Here is a 21,167-nt window from a genome sequence, read left to right as displayed (position 1 = left end):
TACGAAAGTAAAATTTTCGAGAATTTGTTATAATCATAAAGAAAATGTTGTAATCACATTTGTAATGTACAAATCGTTCATATGAGATATAACTGATGAGAAACTAATGAATTTATATGTAACCACTTATTTACTGATTTATTTTTTGGGGTACTAATTGGCTTCCATAAAGAATAAGATCTATACGATATGAGGATTTGTATTCTTGACCGTCTTCCTGACTTTTGTTCTTTGAGGCCTCGTATGAACTGACACATGGATGAGTGTTGTTGTTTGACTTGTTACCTTCTTGTGACGTGATGAGTATTTTTGTAAAATACATTATCACAGGTTTTCTGTGAAGTTATAGGAACACTCTGATATTGTTGTTTACTCTGCTGCTCAGACAAGATTCATTACTCAGGAAATCAATAATACATTTGTTTTTCTCCCTTGTTGATCTTTTATTTGGATAATTTAAATCTCCTCACTTTCTTTCTCGGAAACATTTAAATCATTTATTTATTTCACATTTTTCACACATAGCACTTATTATTTATTATATAATATTTGCCCAAAATATAAATACATTTAACCTGTGCACTAGCTGAAATCCATACAGTTTAATGACAGGCTGTGTATTAATGAGCCAAAATATCAGCGTGCTCCTTCACAATAAAAGCACAGGTTAAAGTACAGTAGCACTGAAGTTAGGTTTTATGTTGCGTAGGTCACTCGGGCACTGCTGATTGGCTGTTGCCTGGTAACGAGGACGGGGCCTCAAGCATTAGTCGTGGTGCCGGTGGCGCCATCCTTCCTGCCGATCTGACAGTAGAGGATCATGGCGAAGGCCATGCCGAAAATCTGCAGGGAGCAGAAGACATCAGGTGATGAAACAGTGACATATACAGGACATAGAAATTAATGTTTAATATGTATGTATGTAATATAAGTATGTTTTTGGATTATTCCATTTTTGTTTGATGGTCACATTTCAATTCAACAATAATGAATATTATCATTATTGTCCAACCATTAATCAACTATAGCAGAATTGTTTTTATTCAGTATCAAAAATATTCAGATTGATTCTGCATATCTATATTTTTTCTATGTATTTAATCAATTTTTTATAAATTTTTTTGAATATTTTTGAATATTTCATTTTGTACTTTCTAACGTTCCTTCAAATGCTGTTATACATATTATATTATACACATTATTTTAAACATTTTTGGTGTTTGGCTCCGGCGCCATGATGAAATGAAAATATTTTATTTTTCCAACATCAGAATGTTGTGTACTTCTCTTTTTGTGTGTGTGTGTGTGTGTGTGTGTGTGTGTGTGTGTGTGTGTGTGTGTGTGTGTGTGTGTGTGTGTGTGTGTGTGTGTGTGTGTGTGTGTGTGTGTGTACTGACCAGCAGGATGGCGATGGCGAAGGCGATTCCCAGCACCACCTCCATGTTTTTCTCCATCAGAGTGATGATTTTGTTGGAGCAGGGCTGCAGGGTGAGACCACCACCATCATCATCAACATCATCATCATCATCAGACTGTACGTCACATGGTTTGATGATTATAATATAAAGATGTTTTCAGCCTCACCTCATCGTAGAGGGCCGACGAGCTGCAGTCGGGCTCGGTCTTGTTGCAGCGGCAGGACTCGGGGATCTGGGTCCAGTCTGAGGGTCCGTTCACGAGACCACAACACTTGAGCTGGAGGGAAAACACAACAAGACGCGAACATTAATGATCACTAACGATCACACTGTTAATGGACAAGTTCTTCTTCTTTGTCACATGGCAGGAAACTGAACGCTGGGTTTTGGACTGTTGATCAGATCAAACAAAAAATCTGAAGAAAGTATTTTAGAGACAAATTGATTCTTCAAAAAAACTCAGTCACAGTCTTAAATCTTTTTACAAGTTATATGATTATTACAGTCTCGGCCACGCCCACTTCTGCAGAACTAGTGACCTCACACAGACCGCCGACCCCGAGGCTGACAAACTGTGTGAGGCAGCTCCAGTTCGTCTGCAGACTTCATCAATATCATGTTTTTACATTTCAACAGTGTCTTGTTCGCCCTCCAGTGGATCTCCATGGTAACAACAGGCTGATCAACATGTTAGAAACTACATGCATGATTGATTGCTGTGTGTGTGTGTGTGTGTGTGTGTGTGTGTGTGTGTGTGTGTGTGTGTGTGTGTGTGTGTGTGTGTGTGTGTGTGTGTGTGTGTGTGCTACCTCCCGCTGCAGTTTCTCCAGGTCCTCCCTCACAGTCTCCGGTTGTTCTGACAGTGGGGTGAATTTCTCCAGACGCTTCTTCACCCAGTCCTTAACCTGCACGCACACACACACACACACACACACACACACACACACACACACACACACACACACACACACACACACACACGACATAAAGTTTGTTATTCTCCAGACAAAGTAATGAGAGCGCAGGCGACGTCAGCACAGAGTCACTTCCTGTTTTACCTTCTTCTCGCCCACGGCTCCCAGGATTCCCGCCGCCAGCAGGAGGATGAAGATGAGGAGGAGGGTGATGAAGAACTGAGGGGACACAGAAGGATTTGTTTTAATTAGAAGCATGTGAACGTTTTCAGAGCAGACTTTCCAGTGGAACATGTTAGCTAACGTTACATCAGTTCTTCTTCACTGCTCTAAAAAAAGTAGTTGTCAACTTCCTGTTTGGGCTACTGTTGATTTGATTCATGGGAAAACTGCAGTTTTATCCAGGTGTGAAAGGTTACAGTTCATTAATAAATAACATGTTGCTGGGTCGATGTGCAGACTCGTACTCGCAGCATCTTACATTTCTGATTCCAGCATCAGCATCTGAACAACAACAATATTTCATCTCTGATTGCTTTATAATTGATTTGCTTCAGAAGATAAGTAGCAATCAATAATTTATAAAAATTATGATTTAGAATATTTGTAGTGGTGTATTGTGACCTGTTATGTTTTTTGGTTTACGGATATAAATAAGTATGTAGCTACTTTTTACACCTTACTATATAAACCATGACGTTTTTATGACTTTTTATAACTTACTGTACTATGTTGTTTTCAGGATAGATACAATCCTACATGTTTACATTGTGTTTTTATACTGATGTTTATCAACATATTGTCTCTATTAAAGAAATAAAGAAAACTATTTGCACTTTTTACACTTTAAAAAATACAAACAAAAAAATAAAGTTTATTACTCTTTTTCACTAAAGTTGCAAATGCAACACTGTCCTTCATCATCATCAGTTATTTTGTGATTTCAGATCCACTGAATTGTTCAGCCCTAAAAATACTGATGACATGATGAAACAGGTGAAATCCTGATTTCAGACAGGAAGTGTCAGTGTCAGGTCACATGATGAAGAATCACGTGGTGACGCTCACCAGCAGCAGCATGCAGCGGTTCTCTCTGATGGCGCCGCAGCAGCCCAGGAACCCGAGCACCATGATGATCACCCCGATGGCGATCATCAGGTCGATGCCAGGAAGAGATTCATTGGTGATCTGAGGACAGGAAGAGGGGAGGAAGAAGAGGAGGGAGAGGAGGAGGAAGAGGAGGAGGGGGCGAGTAAAACACACAACACTGAGTTTTTGAAGAGTTTTCAAACTTGTCTTTACTTGTGTGGACGTGGAAATGATTAAACTCACCTGGTTTCCATCTTTGCTGACTTTCAGGTAGATGGACACGCCCAGGATGATGCAACCACTCACCTGTACAGAGAGAGAGAGAGAGAGAGAGAGAGATTTTACATTAGAAAATGTGCAACAAGTTTCCTCTGAGTTAAGTTTATCTGTGACAATCTGGCGACACCTGGTGGAGAAAAACTGTCACCTTCACACAGACACAGTTTCAGATACATAGATAGACTGAACACCCAGAGTCTCTGAGGATCTGGACTCTGGACTTTCTGAGGATCTGGACTCTCTGAGGATCAGGTCTACGTAAACAGACTGGAGTCCAGCTCCTTGGTGGGCGGGGCTCAGGACTGATGAGTGACATGTATTATTCACCACTCATACAATTAGCCGCCACAAACAGGTTTCTGAGAGTAATTATCCAGCATCAATATTTCATCTTCAGAGCTGCAGCCGGAAAACAGAGACCCGGTCAGAGGACACGAGCACGGCGTCGCCTTGGAGACCAACACACAGCAGCTAATTACAGGATCATGTAGATGAAATGGACGTAAATGAATTAAAATACATGGACACAGACAAACCCTCCTGGATTCACAGGAAAACTGCACTTTTGTTTCTATCCATTTTTAAATATTTTTAAATTAATCATATGATTTTTTAAAATAGTTTTTGCATATTTTCTTTAAGTGTTGAGAGCGTGGGTCCAAAACAAGAAAACCATAAGAAAAATTATTTAAACATTTAAATCAAACAGCAAGAAAATTTGTAAAAATTTAAACTAAACTTTAAATTTTAACTAAAATATAATTATTTCACACATGTTCTTCTTGTTACTCAGTTAAAGTGAAATTTAGAGCTAAAATGATCAATTAATTGATTTGAATTGATTTTTTAATAGTTGTATAATCATTTAAATCATAGTCTCTGGTTAAAAGTTTTTGTTCCTCATTTATATTAATTACAGATCGTCCTAAAGTAAAAACGAGCCCGTGGGTCGTTTGTGTAGCAGGTTACTATGACCCTCAGTTACCTTTTGTTGCTAGGCGACATCCAGCAGCCAGACGTCAGGAGGGGGTTGCGGTGGATGTATGAATATGACTCTCGGTACAGTTCGCGTGTTTATTATTGTAACCATGACAACCAAGGTCCGGTACACCTGCTGTCTGGTTGTTGAGGTTAATTTAAGTAACCATCTGGTTTAAAGTCAAAATCTGCAACTTTCCTTCACTTGTTCCTTTTGAATTAAATACAAAATTAATTAAATACAAAATGTGAGAAAGAACTTTCTTTTAGATTCGGGAGAAATATTATATTTTCTGATATTTTATAGATTCAGTGATTAATGGATTCATCAGAAAAGAATCAGCATTTTGATCAATAATGAAAACAGTCATTGGTTGCAGCTCTGAATGTGACTTCACTCTGTGTCGTGTGTCGCATCGTGGGTGAAATGTTTCGTCCTGGAAATAAAGACTAAAGGAAACTTTGTGTTTATGTTAAAGAAAAAAAAAGATGGATCATCAGTTCACTGCTGAATGAACGGAAACAGGCGTGACAAACATCTGCAGAGGACACGACCTCTACGCTCACAATGACAGCACACACACACACACACACACACACAACACACACACACACGCACACACACACACACACACACACACACGCACACACACACACACACACACACACACACACACACACACACACACACACACTCACACACACACACTCACACACACACACACACACACACACACACACTATGCATGTGAAGCCACCACACCCTCAGCCTATTGATACACAGCTCTTATTGCTGAATAAATAACACACACACCTACACACACACCTAACCAGTGAAACCAGTGCAACCACAGTCTGGTGTTTCTGACCAATCAGCCGTGACCTCAGGGGAGTGTGTGCTTGAGTCTGTTAAGCTGCTTCATAACTGCCTCAATCTCAGTCCTCAAACACACCTGTCATAAACTAAATTATATAGTCAAGAAAAATGGAAATACAAGTAAAATAAATTAAAAGTATTTAAAAATCATCAGTATATTATTTGATAATTCAGTTCCAGTAACTATTCCATCTAGTTTGTAGGTTTTGCTCAGTGGACGGAAATCACGTCAGTAGTTCACTTTTTACCTCATCGCTCAGTGTTACGTCTCTTTAAAGTAAAGTTTGTTTCTTATTGTTGAAGGAGGAAAGTTTCTCGGTGCTTTGAGGAGTTTATAACGAAGCAATTAAACTAATTTAGTGTCACAACAATTGGCATTGGAGTATTTCTATATTCTTATGTGTTTTAAAGGTTTGACCGAACATGAACACTGAGAGATTTACTCCGTTGTGTTGGATAAAGGTGATGTCATCTCCGTGCACCAATCAGGATTTAGCAACATCGTTTACAGGAAGTGCCGCTAAAGTTTTAGATGTTTAGGTTCCTCGCCGTCACTCATTTGTTTTGACAAACTTTATCTTCAGTTGTTGCACATTTGGTCATTTATATTTAATGTTACGGGGATGTTTAACGTTGGAAAGCAGGTTTTCGGACCTGAGGGGATTTGTAAAGTTCAGATCAGTTGAACGACAAACAGAGAGAGAGACAGTCTGCTGGTGATGACATGACCTGAGGGACGAACCTCCATCTCTCTGCTCACACTTTACTCTCTATAAAACCTTCAAAGATAAAAACTCAGACTGTTTGTGGATCAACTCACAGCACAACCATTAACGAGAAACCATCAGTGGCTGGATCTGGGATGTGGAGGAGTGAGTTACTGTTTTATCAGCTACATCACTGAAGAGAGAAAAGAAACACGCCCACACAGAGCTGCTGTTTTTCTTTTGGAGGTGGATGCCGGCGGTGAGAGGCCGGTCACTGCACTGAACAAACATCCAGTCAAAAGGCTTTGTACAGAGGTTTAGATCTTTGTTATCACAGAGTTAAATCAGAGAGATTCAAACCTGCGTCAATACAAACACACACACACACACACACACACACACACACACACACACACACAACACACACACACACACACAGAAAACCTGTTGAGCAACATCTCAGCGGCTCTAAAGGAAACTACGAGAAACCAGGATTAAAACCAGTTCAACTTAATTATACTATTAAATTCTAATTGATCAGAATTACAACTGATCAAAACAACAGTTGTTCAGGATTACATTTCATTGATTTTACATCCGACTGGAATTTGATCTGGATTACAGCCGTTTGGGATTCATTAATTATGATTATACCTGACAGGATTAAAATAATTATAATTACAGTTACTTCTAATTAGGGTTTCAGTTGATTGGGATTAAAGTTAATTGGGATTACAGGTGATAAATAAATCATAAGGACTATAGATGAGCAGCATTACAATTGATCAGGACTTCAGATGATTGGGATTAAAACTGATCTGGAGTCAAGATTTGAGTGAATCTGGAATCTAATTGATCCGGATCACATTTGAACGAGATTACAGATAATCAGGATTAAAATTATTTCAATTAAATGGGAATATGTCTGATCAGAATTACAGTTAATCAGGATTAAATTACATTTGCTTTACAGTTTATATGATTAGGATTAAATCAGGATTATAACTGGATTAAGTTCTTTCAAGATTTTGATTTATGAGGATTAAATATCAGGGTTACACATTAAATTGATGAAAATCGCAGTTTATCAGGTTACATTTGTTATAGATTACATCTGATCAGGATTAAAGTTAATCAGTTGTGTGTTTTCTTAAGCACTTGGAGCAGTCATCATATTCTTTTAACTCAATCACTCTAATGAACATAATTAAACCCAATAGTTTCCTGTAAAGTAATAAAGATGTTGTGTAACATCAGTTTTCACATTCGTCTAAAGTGGAGAATGAGTGAGTTTCCTGTTCCTTTATGTCCCTGCTGGCTTCCTGTACGTCTGTCAAACTGCAGTGTGGAGATCACGAGTTTCTTCTTCTTCTTGTGTGACAAATAATAAACATTACAAAAGTCATAATTACGAGGTCAGTCGACTCGTTAATCGGCACGAGGCGGTTCATTCCTCAGCAGTGACTCACAGGCAGTCGACCACAGCAGTACTGAGTCACTGTGTAACTGAGATAAACTGTTCTGCTGGATTCACTTCGAGTCCACCAGACAAGACGGTGTCAGTACACAATAACTACACACACACACACACACACACACACACACACACACACACACACACACACACGAAATTACAGCAGTGACACCACTAATTACAGGTGAGCGTGTTCACTCATGAGACCACTGAGTCTGACAACACCACCCCTCAGTTTCTGGGTCTTTGTTCAGGTGTGTCTGACTCAACAGGTATTACATTCAGACGGAAAGCATTTCTACCAGGCTGATGATTGACAGATCTACCCTTTACTTAACTACATTCCTCCGCCTTCCTCCACCTTCCTCCGTCTGTCTGTACGATCACATGATCTCTGATACAAGATGTCCTCTCTGCTCATTGTTTTAATTTTGTTCAGATATTGAAAAACCTTTAAACCACCTGTTTTTCTGGCCACGTTTTTTTCTTTTTCCATCACTTCTTCTCTTCTACTGAAGTTAGCATGCTAACCAGATAGCTCAGGCCCGGTCGGACTGTCTCATCACTTTCCGATACCGAGTCACTGCCCAGTCCAGTCTGCCCTTGAAGAAGCAGCTGCTCAGAGGACGTATTATAACCTCTTTGTCTTGTAAACACAACGATGGGTGGAGCGCTTGGCAACAGCTGTTAATGCTAACGTTAGCTATGTAGCAATAGCAAAAACGTACAAATAGCTCCCTTTAAAAATGAATTAAATGAAATAAACAGTTTCAAATTTCAAATTTGTCAATGAAAGTAAAATCCAACAACCACATCATCAACAGAACACACCCCTCTGTATGTAGTTACTGTGAACCTGTGGTTTGCTGTAGTGCTAAAACATGCTTTCTTTCCGTCGGGCTCATCTCTTTCCTCTGCTCGAACGGTCCCTGAACGCAGCATCTATTATTCATGGATGATATGAGCACTCTGCTAACAGGCGTTAATGCACAGAGACGAGCAGATAACTGGTTATATCTCTTCTCACAGACCGTGAAACCACTTGGCGGGATGCGTCTGCAGCAGTTTGTCTGTCGTCAGATGCCGAGAGAGTTGTGTTACAGCCCTGATGTGGGAGCATCATAATTCACTGTATCGCCTCTTATCTACACCGCTGCTATGAGTTTGACACAACTCACAACATGAAGTTGAACATCACATGATCTTTTCCACAGCGTGACGCTCGTCTCTTGCGTCTGGGTTTCTGTAGATAGGAAGCGTCACTTAGCAACTGAAAGCTAATGCGGAGCCACAAGTTTAAAAAACTACAGTAAATGGGCTTTACAGTAAATAACAACCCGACCCCACCCTCGCCATCATCATCATTAGGTAAACACATCATGTCCACCATGTCCACTGAGTGGTTCGAATCCAGTTAACATTGATTCAACATTGTTTGTGGAAACATGAGAGAACGACTGAAATAACCTCGGCGGGCAGCAGGACTGACGTTCTCACACCGGGCGGTTTATTTTAAACAGGACAGAGTTTGATGGATAAACAGGAAGGACGTGATGAAGACTATTTTTAACAGTTCAGAGAATGTTTTGAAGCCCAGAGCTCAGAGCAACACAACAGTGCAAGCTAATGTCTGTGCTGTCGCGCCTCTTTTATTCAACAGGAAGCTCTAAAAAACCTGATCATAAACACACAAAAATGCACTTGTTGTATGTCCCTACGTTACCCAACATGCTCTTCAGTCATCTTAATGACATCATCATTATGCGTCATGGCTGAGAGCGAAATTAGCTAATGTTAGCTGTTAGCCACAGGTCTTACCTGTCCAGGTAAAGCTACTGCTGCAGTGTTCTAAACTGAGGTTTGGTAGATTTTATTTATTATTAGATAAAAATGTAATTTTTAAGGGGAAGTAAATGGTAGTTTTTCATTCAAGGGTTACACAGTCACATTTTAAATCTTCACTAAATACTGTAATTAAACACAAAGTTTTACACTTTGGAAATCCACATTTGACGTTTTATTCAGAATCAGGTGAGGCTGGATATATGGTATATATATATATATATATATATATATATATATACATTACATAAATGTAAATGTATATATATGGTTGTATGAGATACAGACATAGATCCAGGCTGCGTTTACAGGTTTAGTTTGTTTGTAAAGAGCTAGTTACCACGACAGCAGAATAAGCGGTGTAAAATTTGCTCTTTTACGTCATTATCGACTGACTGATGAAAAATTAGCTTAAAAAAAAGACTGGAAGTAAAGGGAAACAGAAGTTTAAAAGTACTCGTCAACCTGGAAGTCTTCACGGATCTTCTCAAAGCTCATTGTAGGAAACTCATGGTGATAATTGACAGATCTTTAGAATCAGATTCACAGATATTTAACAGGTTAGATACGTGTATTTTGTCCATCTACCTTTTTATGGTCGTGCAGGACGTGGGAATGTGAATAAATTCTTCTTTGGAGAATATAAACTCATAATTTAGTTTCTAGAATTTCACATTCCTTCTCAGGGGATTATTATAACCATATTGCTGCTCCTCTGGACTAATGACTGATGATCTTTACCTCCAACACTAACTGCTGATAAAACCACCATGTTTCATTTTACATATTTCACTTGTTGCTGCATGCATCTTACTGCAAAGCACACTGAGTCTTCCTGTAACGCAGCATCAGGTTTGTGCAAGAACTTAATCCCAAATGCCTGAGTGAAGCTATAGAATAACTACGTAGTATGAGGAAATACAGCCATGTGAAGCCAGAGTGGGCTGAATCAAACCTCCTGAAGAGGTTTTAGGAAAAACCCCAGACTCTTTAGATTGAGCAATGGCTGCTGATTCATATGCAAAATCTGAGCACGGGCGGAGGAGTGATACGAGGCTGCAGATGACAGATGTGACGACGCGAGGCCGAGCGACGGGCCACGCCCTGAAACTGAGCTAATGTTTGTTTATAGAGGGAGAGGCAGGGAGATGATAAAGAGCCGACACAACCTGTTCTACGCTCCTGATACGACTGATTAACAACAAAGAGCTGAGCGGCGCCACACAGTAACACATGGAAAATAAAGTTACTATACAAAAGCAAAGACGGTGGGAAATGAAGAATAAATCATAAATAGATAACAAAAGATAGAAAAGATTAAATACAAAAGACCAAAACAAAAATGTCTGACATCTGTTAAAGTTTAACAAAAGCCCCAAAAACAGAAAAACAACAGAAACAGAGAATTAAAGCTACAGCTCAGCTTCAGAGACAAGTGTAACACACTCATTCAATCTGCAGCAAAACTGACAAAAACCCAAACAATCTGAATAATAAAATGTCAAACCAGACAAACCTGCCACTGATCCAGTCTCAGAAACTCTTGGAAACAAGATTATTACAATTTAAACTGGTAATAATCTCTAAAAACAAAAATGACATGACTGAACATTTGCTTGGAGAATTAACACTTGTCCGATACATCACCTGAAAAGTCAAAGTGTTGAGTTTAAAATGATGTAAAAAAACAAAACAAATGTTTTTCCTTTCAGACTCACCCAGAAAAGAAGGTTGAAGAAGAAGAGCAGGTATTTGATGCATTTATTCACAGCCATGGTTTTCCTTTTCTTCTCCTTTAGTCGTTCCTCCTCAGCGGCTTCTCTCTCAGGACTCACTGCCCTCGACGGACACAAGCTTCCTATAGACTGAAGGCAGAAACCGAGAGACTGCCTCAGGCTTGTAAATAGACCAGCCTGCTCTACCTGTTTCCTCTCACTGACGGTACTTCCCCTTTTTGTCTTTCCTCCCTTTCTTCCCTGACACCTGCCTTTCCATCCCTACCTGCTCTTGTGCTTCTTTGGCTTTTTCTTTTTCCTATCCTGCGTCCTCCCTTTCTTTCCCAAGGTTCTCGAGACCAACATTTGATGTCTAATGTCTTGTTTTAGCTGGATGACAGTTCATTTGACCCTATTGTTCAAATGTTCAGAAGCTTTTCGACTCGGAAATTCAGTCATAAAAATGGAGGTGTGGTTGATCTTTCCATTCTTGAAGACACATATTTGCTGTTGTAAATCTCTATGTGAGCAGATAATGACTGTACAGATGGTTGTGTGGGTGTGCCTCATCCACACATGAACTTCCCTTCCCTCACCTCCAGCGCTCGGAGACTGAAGTAATCCATCTGAAACTGGAAATAATAGGAATAATAAAAAGTAACTTTTCGCATTTTAACCTTTAGAAAAAAACATTACTTTCAACTCATATGACCAAACCATGACACAATTATCATTTTAACTGTATCACAGATTGTGAATTGACCCTTCGTTCTTGTCACCGAACATGAGTCTATTGTCTTTAATAGTGAAGATCAAGTAGTAAAAACAGCATCAACACAGTGTCACAGTGAATTATGACTTTCTACCACCATCTAGTGGCAGCTGCTGAAAACTACAACAGGGGCATCAAACACTTCTCCTCCCTTTTTGTTGACTTGACTCCATCATCACGTTGTAGTTGAGTCCGGCTGCTTAATATCTGACTGTGAAATTTCTTCAGTTAACTACTAAAAAATTTTACAGTGATTTTCAGTTTTTTTTTTAATTGTGTACAAAAGTCTGTAAAATGACAGAAATGATCTGTGAATTAACAGCCAAACTTCTATTTTAAGCATTATGCCAATAATAATGAATTACATTTATTTCCTATTTTTGTAAAGAAAGATTACTGTATTATTTACATTATTTACATACAAATCTGTGTAAAATGACAGTAATTATCTGTAATTAAAAATGTAGCTTGTTATTATAAAGGTTAATGTCCATACGAACAGTTTAAAGATCTTCTCTGTAATTTCAGGGTAAATCTTATTAGTTTTACATTTATGTGACTTTTACATTCAAACTGTGAAATTCTGGATGAAATGTAACAAACTCTTTTTCATCACATCAAACATTCAAACTTCAAAAAGTTAGAAGTACTGGTTTATCACACAACAACAACAACAACAACAACAACAACAACAACAACAACAACACACACACACACACACTAGGCTGTGTATTTACCATAAAAGAAAACAGCACAAACTTGACAATGAATGAATGAATGAATGAATGAATGTGTGTGTGTGTGTAAAGTGACAAACCGTGCCGTGACGTCACCCTTTGGTCCCGAGTTTGGTTTAATAGACGTCGCCATCTTGGTTTTTTGGCGCCAGGAGAAACCATATTTGGATGAGAGGGTGGAGCTGGGGAGGAGGGAGGAGGGAGGGGGGAGGGGGGAGGGGCGGATCTGACCTGTGTCCTCGAGGACACCAGGTAAACCCACCCGCATCAACCTGACAGCAACAGGCTCCTGGCTGAGCCGTGTGAAGATGATGCTAACACGGTTAGCTGTCACAGCTGTTACATTAGTCTTACAGGCTAATATCATATATATGAGGAGTAGCTTGTTATTGTAGCTGAAGTTAGCATGTGTGCTAACGTTACCCTCCATCACTTATGGACGGCTGCAGCAGCTTCCGGTCAACCTGTCAGACTGTTGCTCCTCACTGAGCTATGAAGGATTATTTTACACCTCTACTATAATTTATACTTGTTACTAAATAAGATTTATCCACCTCTTTATGATGCAAACTTGTCTTGTGACAGTGAAGTTCACCTGCACCTTCATTCACAACTGTATTCTAGTTTTAATTTGTCAGTTACAGTTGATTGTAAATTGTTGAAATGAATGCAGTTTTAATGTGAAATAAAGTTTTTTATGAAGCTTTGCTTTGTTGATGGTTTTTATGGAGCGTGTCTGGGATGAATTTTAACAGTAGCAGCAGCACAGTGTAGAAATCACAACACACTGAAGGTTTTCCTGAATCTGTAATTAATCAAAGACTTTCTGTTGCTTTAATCAACAAACATGATAGAAATGTTTAAATGTGTCCGTCCTTCAACAGTGACAACACAGGATCTAGAGACAGATACTAGAGTTTGTGCTTTTCTAATTTTCCTTATGAACTTATCAATTTTAATAACAATGAAAACACTAATTCACCAAAGTGACTGTTAGATTCATCATGAGGCAGATGGTAAATATGAAGAAACACTCAGTACAATTTAATCACAGGTTTCTTTATTAAAAACCTTTTCAATGACAAGAATGAAGTTCTGAATAAAACTAAAGTACATGAGCTGTACTACACCGACACCTGCTTCACAATCTGAACTGTCAGTGTTCAGTTCACACTAAAGAGTGTGTGAGGTCACACATCCGTCTCTGAGGTCACAGCATCACATCTATGAAGAGTCTGGTTCTGCTCCAGGTTGCAGTTCCATCTGTTTCCTACTGAACACAGCGTTCATGTTAAACTGGTCGATACTTTCACCTGTGGAGGTGGCGACTGTGCGAGAGCTGAACACATTCTGCTCTTCACATGTTGTTACTGTCATCTATCACCAACAGTAGAAATGAAGTAAAAGGCAATAAAGTGAATCTGAACACTGAGGACAGAGAATAATAAACAACTAGAAAATTCCTGGAGAACTTTTGAATGTTCCTGCTACTTGGTGCGTGAACTTCACTCCTCACGTTTCAATCTGCACAAAGGACGTTACCTGTCGTAGAGACTCATCCTGACACTGACCTCAGTCACTGCAGCTGTCCCTCAGAGAGCCTTTTGAAACTGTCACGACTGGCCACAATAACCTCACACTGATGGTTTCAAGCACAAATGTGTCCCCACAACCACAGCAAGACATGTACACACATGTACATGTATACACACACATACATGACCTAACAGAAGTTGATCTGCCACAGCAGCTTCGGGCAGCCTTCTTCTTCCTGTAGGCTCTGTTCATTGTTTGAAGGAGGAGGAGGAAGAGGAGGAAGAGGAGGAGGCAGACCCCTGCTGGAGGGCCCAGGCTGCTCCTCTGGGACATTGAAGTTAAAGGTCTGTCCTTGTCCCACCTGGACCAAGGACAGACCCTTTGCTGAAGGGAGAGTCTGGCCAGCAGCTGGAACACACAAACAAACACAGACTGTTTTAGGATTTTCAGCTTTCATTAAAAGATAAATCACAGAACAGATTCCAACACACCAACAGCTTTATGACAAACTCTTACCACTGAGTCATTCAAAGAGCTGGATGTTGGTCTGAGCCATCAACCTGGGGCCGGCCAGCACTGCCTCTCTGATGCCACATAATGACCAGCGAGTCCTCACGGTCCCTCTGGACCTCGTGGCCACCGGGTGAAGACGCAGAGCCGGTTGCAAACGGCCTCCACCAGGCGGCTAACACTGGCCCAGTTTGCAGGGCCCGAGTTCAGTCCCAGAAGACGGCTGAAAGATAATCAGAGAGCAGTGTGTGTTAATATGGATCTGATATTCATTAGAGGAAACTGATATCTGAAGTGAATCTCACCTCTGGAGACTCTCCTTCCCAGGACAGGAGGTGTTCTTCCCCATGGCTGCCTTGAACGGTCACCTGGGCTGCCTCTCCTGGTCTCTGGGAGGGAAGACAACTCGCTCTTCCTCCTGCTCTGTCTGGCAGGTGTTGCCAGGAGCTTGGAAGTACTTGGCACTGGCTTGAAGAAAAAGGTTTTGGATCAAAAACGATTTTTATGAAATACACAATATACTTAATCACAAGCTCTGAGACACAAACATGTACCTGGGCTGAAGTGGTTAAGGTGGAAACCAGAAGGCTGACCCAGCCCTCTGTCAGTCTACCTGTCTCTGTACAGCTGCACCTGCTGGGTCCTGAATGCAGGTGAGGCGGCTCCTCTGTGTCTCCATGTGTCCTGGATGCAGAGAGAATCCAGCAAAGAGACGTCCAGGGTGACGTGGAGATCCTGGATGAGGAGGACCGTCTCCTCCGCCCCATGTGTCCTCCTCCAACAGTGGAGCCTCCACTCCTCCAGGAGATCCTCCGGATCACCTTGGCAACAGTCAGGCCGAGCATCCTGTGCTTCCCCTTCAGCTCGGACCGCCATGCCTCAATGAGACAACAGGAACCTCCGGGGGTCCACCTTGAAGATGTGGCGTCATCAATCCGGCCGCCATCCTGGAAAGCCAACACACCAACATTGGTAACTCAGGCAACTGTTTCAGAAGCAGCACTAGCAGCTTCTTTGTCACCTGGAGGGAGAGAGAGAGAGAGAGAGAGAGAAAGAAAGGTTTCACATGTTAATGTTTGTGTGTGATTTTAGTTCACACACAGCAGTGGTGTGAAAGCAGCTGTAAGGACATAAACTGCCTGAATTAAACCTCATCCTAGAGAAACTCCCTGTTGGGAAAGAAAACTAGAGACGGCTGCTGGACAGATCAGTTAGACATACAGTGCATTTTTTTTCCAGATGCACGAACTTGAAATCATTTTAACTCATCTTACCATTTTGTAGTTTAAATCATGCGCATGACTTACCGATTCTTGCAGGTGTGGTTCTGGCCCGAGGTGGATTCTGTCATCCCTATGAAAACACAAAAGGAAAAATAAGGACATGTCAAGCGGCTCCTCTTTTGACTATGAAATGTTTGAGGCAGCCTAAGACTTCAGGACATCAATCATCCACTTAAACCTCATGTAGCATATACTGTAATAACAACAAGACTATGAATAAATCTGAACAAATGTACATGTGAAGAATTTGTAGAATAGATTCATATACATATATATATATATAAAAAAAAAAAACGAACACATTAGTGCTGAGGCAACACAAAGACACTGGAAGAGGGCGGTATTGCATCTGTACTGGCTCAGGTCCTGATAAAGAGAGGGATGCTGAAATCTCCTGAGAAATGTAAAGAAGCTGCACTTTCAATCATGGCTGATCTAAAATAATGTAAAGGGGTTACAACATGGTGAACCGACCGACGTGTATTCACTCGGTCTACTGGGTCCAAAAAATCTCAAGTTACAGTCATCAGTTACAAAATCAGCCTAAAGTCACTGACGTCACTAGCTGGACAACAGCCGAGAGCAACAGACACAATCCTACTAACCGCTAAAACGTCTGTCGACAACTTCAATATCACCACCTGAAATGTTTGTCAGTCGTTGAACTTATTATACTTTTAGCTAAAGAGCTAACATTGAAGCTACTCACCAGGCTAACAGGAAAGTTGCGAGCTCGGCATCAAACCGCATCTCTTTCCTCTCAGGAGCTTCTCCAGCGGTGGAAAGTCACATCCAGATTTACTCGTGTCGCTTCTTTTCTTTGCCGTTGAACGTGGTTTCTTGTCGGGAGCGGTCCTTCGGGATGCGGATGAATATCGTCTTTTAGGAGGTTCAGCCATTCCTGTGTTTCTGTGACGCTAACTTCAAGCGCTGCCGGAAGTTGTTCTTCTTCGTGGGACTGAGAGCAGACTTGACGCGCCACTGACTCACACAGCGTCTAGCGTCACAAAGTGGTATTACAACACAGGACAGGTCGGTGCTGGCTAGTGCGCATGCTCGTTTCAGTAGATAACTGAAATTAAACAGATGGAGATCTTGATCATGACATCACCACTATAGCCGCTTCACACACTGTTGATAGTGTTAATTCATTTTCTGAACATTTTAAACTAAAGTTCTGGCCACATCTTATATTGCACCTTTACAGCACAACCACCAAAGCTGACATTTAAAAGTAAAGCTACATGTTCTTTGTCCACATTGCAAACCAACTTACAGTTTTGTCACTTAGTTGAAACAAAGACATTGAGCTTAACTTCACTGATATTGACACATTTGCTGCATACAAAACATTTTGATTTGCTTTTACAGAATATATGCTTGGATTATAAGATACAATAATGCTTTCCCTTATACTTACATTCAATTTGTGACGTACAAACATTTGTATTTGGTGTTATTGGTAAATCAAATCTATTGTGTAAACAGGAGGGTAAACAATTATACAAACAAGGCAAGAGGACAAGTAAAGTAGGAAAACAGGGCAAAATGGGTGCTGCTTAAATCAAAAACAAAATATAACAGAAAGAGGACTCTACCTTAGGAGAGTTGCAAAACTTCATTTCTAACCTAAAAGAAAAATGAACCAAAAGAGCCTAACCAGTTGAACACATTTTTATATCATGCAGAAAGTTGAACAAGAAAGAGCAGAACTGACGACACAGTTACAGAAGATTGCGCCGGTAGAAGATAACATTAAAGGTAATAGAAAATTCCTGGAGAACGTACATGACCTAACAGAAGTTGATCTGCAATAAAGCTATACCACTACACCATGCACATACAAGGACACATGCTGTCATACTTTAGAGTACGAGGGGTAAGAGTTAAAGAAGAGAGAATCAGCTTCGTCCATTTTTGTGTGAGTAGCACCTGAAAAGACCTGAGACCTGCTGTTTGCTGTCAGCTTCTGAATTTGTAATGCAGTCTATGGGAGAGCTGCTCTGACGGTTGAACAGTTCCTGTAACTCGAAGCTCAAAGTAAATTCAATATGTCTGCTGCTGTATTTACTGTTGCACTGTCCAGCTCTCTCTATGAGCACTAACTTGTTAACAGCTTTCTGCCTGTGTGTGTGTGTTTGTGTGTCTCTCTGCGTGTCTGTGTTTGTAAACATCACAGAGATCAAAGAGTCTCCTAACGAGCCACGTCGAACAGCTGTGTCTAGCTGGAAGAACAGTAACTCCTATCAGAACCATGAGCGGACTGTGATCTTTGTGCACAGATTGTGTGGCTTCGGTGTTACAATAGTTAAAGTTGTGGACAGAGGAGCGAGTTACAGAAAAGAGTCACTTCTCCCGTCACTCTGAGGCTCACTATTCAAATTCTGTAAGTCTCTGTGCTAAGGTAGACGCTTTCTACGAAACAGCACGGACTTGTCTACAACTATCTAGAAGCCGTGATGAGTGAAGACTGAACCGTGTGGCCATGAGGACGAGTTACGCAGAATCTTTTTCCCACTCTAGCGATGATGTCATCAACTCCAACTCTGAACATCCCACGCAATACACACCCATTATAAAGTCTGAAACGGCCTAAAAATGACACAAAGCGGAAAACTGCGATTTTGTGTGAACCATAATAGTTGTCAAAATACCGATTTAACCCAAAAGAGTATCAAGTCTTGTGACCCGTTTAACGTATCAACCATTTCTCTACGATGAAGTACGGCGCAGCAGTAGAGCTCCAAAGAGGGCTGGGTTTGGTCGTTTTGAAGAGGTCTCCCCATTCATTCTCTATGGGAATTTCTTTCACCTTTTATCACCATTTATGTCGCCATGGTTACTAGAATCGCTAAGAAAAGCCTCAGAACACCATTCCTGATCAAGCCGCACGCATTGATATATATATTGTCTGACAAGTAAGTAAGACAAATAAGTATGCAGAATAATAATATATGTCTTCAATGCTATCGCACTGCAGGCATAATAAATAATTAATAGATAAATACAATAAGAGATGCCACATTAATCAAAAACAAAATTAAAACAAAATATAAAGGAGTCAGATTTGGGTCTGTTTTTTTGATTTATATATTTATTTAGGCAAGAAATTAGTTTGTTAAAAAAAAATGTTAAAAAATTTCTAACTTTGAAAGTGACTAAATATCTGATATTATATTAGTAACATAAGTCTTAATACATTTTCTGTCTAGTGATACAGTTTAATGTAATATCTGTCTGACACATCAGCATCATTTACTCAAAAAAAATAAATGAGAAATGAAAACAAATTAGTTTTACTAGTAAATTGGTAAATTAGTGGATTGTCCTTGATATCATCATAATCATCATCATCATTTTCATCATCATCATCATCATCATCATCATCATCATCATCGTCATATCTAACTGTGTTGCTCCACCATTACAGACACCTTCGACTCTACAATCTTTATGGGGACGTCGCTCCAGGTGCTGATATATGGAAACAGCCTGTCAGTGAAGGTGTGTGTGAAGGTGTGTATGTGTGTGTCGGTGTCAGCATCAGAAAACAGCAGCTGCCCTCCGTCCCAGTCCAGCTGGACTCTGATCCTCTCGGGCTTCTTCTTCACCGGCACGTCAGATCCTGTGTCTGATGGTGAGAGCGATTTGTATTCTCCGCTGCAGAACATCAGTCTCCAGAGTCCAGACCACGGGTTTCCTTTCCTGGGGCTAGACTCTGTCAACACGCCCAATGAGAAGGCGGTGTTGTCTCCGACCTCCAGCTCCCAGCTGTGACACCCAGAGTCGAATCCCTCGGAGCCCACGACAGAGATGAAGTGGTCGATCCTCTCCGGGTTCTCAGGAAGATGCTGCTTTGTCTTTCCTTGTCTGGTGCTGGTCAGATCTTCAGACAGGATGAGGTCTGGATGAGCTGTATTTGGATCCAGAACCACAGGACTGTAGGAGACCATCTCCTTCATCTTGTTCCAGATGCTAAACCTCAGGTTGCCCAGATGTTTGGCCTCATCTATGAGGGCCTCGGAGAGCAGCTGTGGGTCATCGGGCAGAGGTTGCTGCCGGACTCTGTCCGCGGCGGCCTTGTAGTTGAGCAGGAACGAGGCGTCTTTTGCTCTCAGCTCCTTCTCCGTCGCTCTGATGGTGTCTGACAGAGCAGTTATCTCTCTGCTCAGAGCCCCAATCTTCTCCTTCATCATCTCACTCTTCTGCTCCTCCTCCTCCCTCAGTGCAGCCATCCTGGCCTCCTCTTCCTCGTCTAGAAACTGGTGAAGCTTCTTGAACTCTTCCTTGATCCTTTGCACCGTGCTCTCTGCTTGGACTTTAATGTGCTCAGCCGTTTGATCACAGTTGCCTTTAATTTGGTGAATGAGCGTCAGTTTCGTTCTCAGAGGTTTTAAGAGATCCTGAAGTTTTCTCTCCTGGTCGTGCACGGCTTCATCGGCAGCTTTGAATCTGTGGCCGCTGTGCGTGTCCGAATCTCTGCAGCCGCCGCACACCAGCGTCTCGTCGTCCACGCAGAACAAGCCGAGTTTCTCAGAGTGCAGGCGACACAGCAGCTCAGACTCAGACTGTGTAAAGTAAATAAGAGGGAAATCCATTGAGGACTTTCTCTTACAGACTGGACACTCAGGACTGTCTGCGTCTGCCCAGTGTCTGCGCAGACAGTCTCTGCAGAAGCTGTGGTTACATGAAAGAAGGACTGGATCTTTTAACTTGTCACGGCAGAGAGAACAAGAAAGTTCCTGTTCTGATCTGCAAGTCATGTCCGTGTCTGAGTTACTTCCACTTTTAACAGCCTTCTCCTCCAGCCTGTATTTCCTGTGCACCACCAGCTGTAAGTGCAGTATATTTACCAGCAGCAGTAGTCCCAGTATTCCCAGTATTCCCAGTATTCCCAGCTGTAATGTAGCTGTCCTCCTTCAGTGGAAGTCGGTCTGTAAACAAAGGCGTCTGTCTCTTCACTCGGTGCGTCTCTTCTCTCTGGGGGAAACAACAACAAGCTTGTTTCCACATTTAACTCACGTGTCATGGGAGGA

The 21,167-nt window shown here is 41.1% G+C and overlaps 2 protein-coding genes across 2 annotated transcripts; both read right to left on the bottom strand.

The window, feature by feature from the left end:
• Positions 1 to 418: 418 nt before the first annotated feature.
• tspan9b (tetraspanin 9b) lies at positions 419 to 11,482 on the bottom strand. The gene is made up of 8 exons (XM_056367022.1): positions 11,297 to 11,482; positions 3,665 to 3,727; positions 3,401 to 3,520; positions 2,477 to 2,551; positions 2,228 to 2,323; positions 1,585 to 1,695; positions 1,398 to 1,481; positions 419 to 843 (listed from the first exon to the last, which is right to left on the bottom strand). The coding sequence occupies exons 1-8, from the start codon at positions 11,351 to 11,353 to the stop codon at positions 760 to 762; spliced, it is 690 nt and encodes a 229-aa protein (XP_056222997.1). The 5' UTR covers positions 11,354 to 11,482; the 3' UTR covers positions 419 to 759.
• A 7,734-nt stretch (positions 11,483 to 19,216) lies between these two features.
• On the bottom strand, positions 19,217 to 21,071 carry LOC130163643 (zinc-binding protein A33-like). Its single transcript, XM_056367975.1, has one exon. It carries the CDS (start codon positions 20,892 to 20,894, stop codon positions 19,536 to 19,538), a length of 1,359 nt encoding a protein of 452 aa, XP_056223950.1. The 5' UTR covers positions 20,895 to 21,071; the 3' UTR covers positions 19,217 to 19,535.
• Between the last annotated feature and the right edge of the window lie 96 nt (positions 21,072 to 21,167).

Source organism: Seriola aureovittata, chromosome 22, assembly GCF_021018895.1.
Source record: "Seriola aureovittata isolate HTS-2021-v1 ecotype China chromosome 22, ASM2101889v1, whole genome shotgun sequence".
Lineage (NCBI taxonomy): Eukaryota > Metazoa > Chordata > Actinopteri > Carangiformes > Carangidae > Seriola > Seriola aureovittata.
Note: the sequence above shows the minus strand (reverse complement) of the source record. Positions and strands in the feature narration are given on the sequence as shown.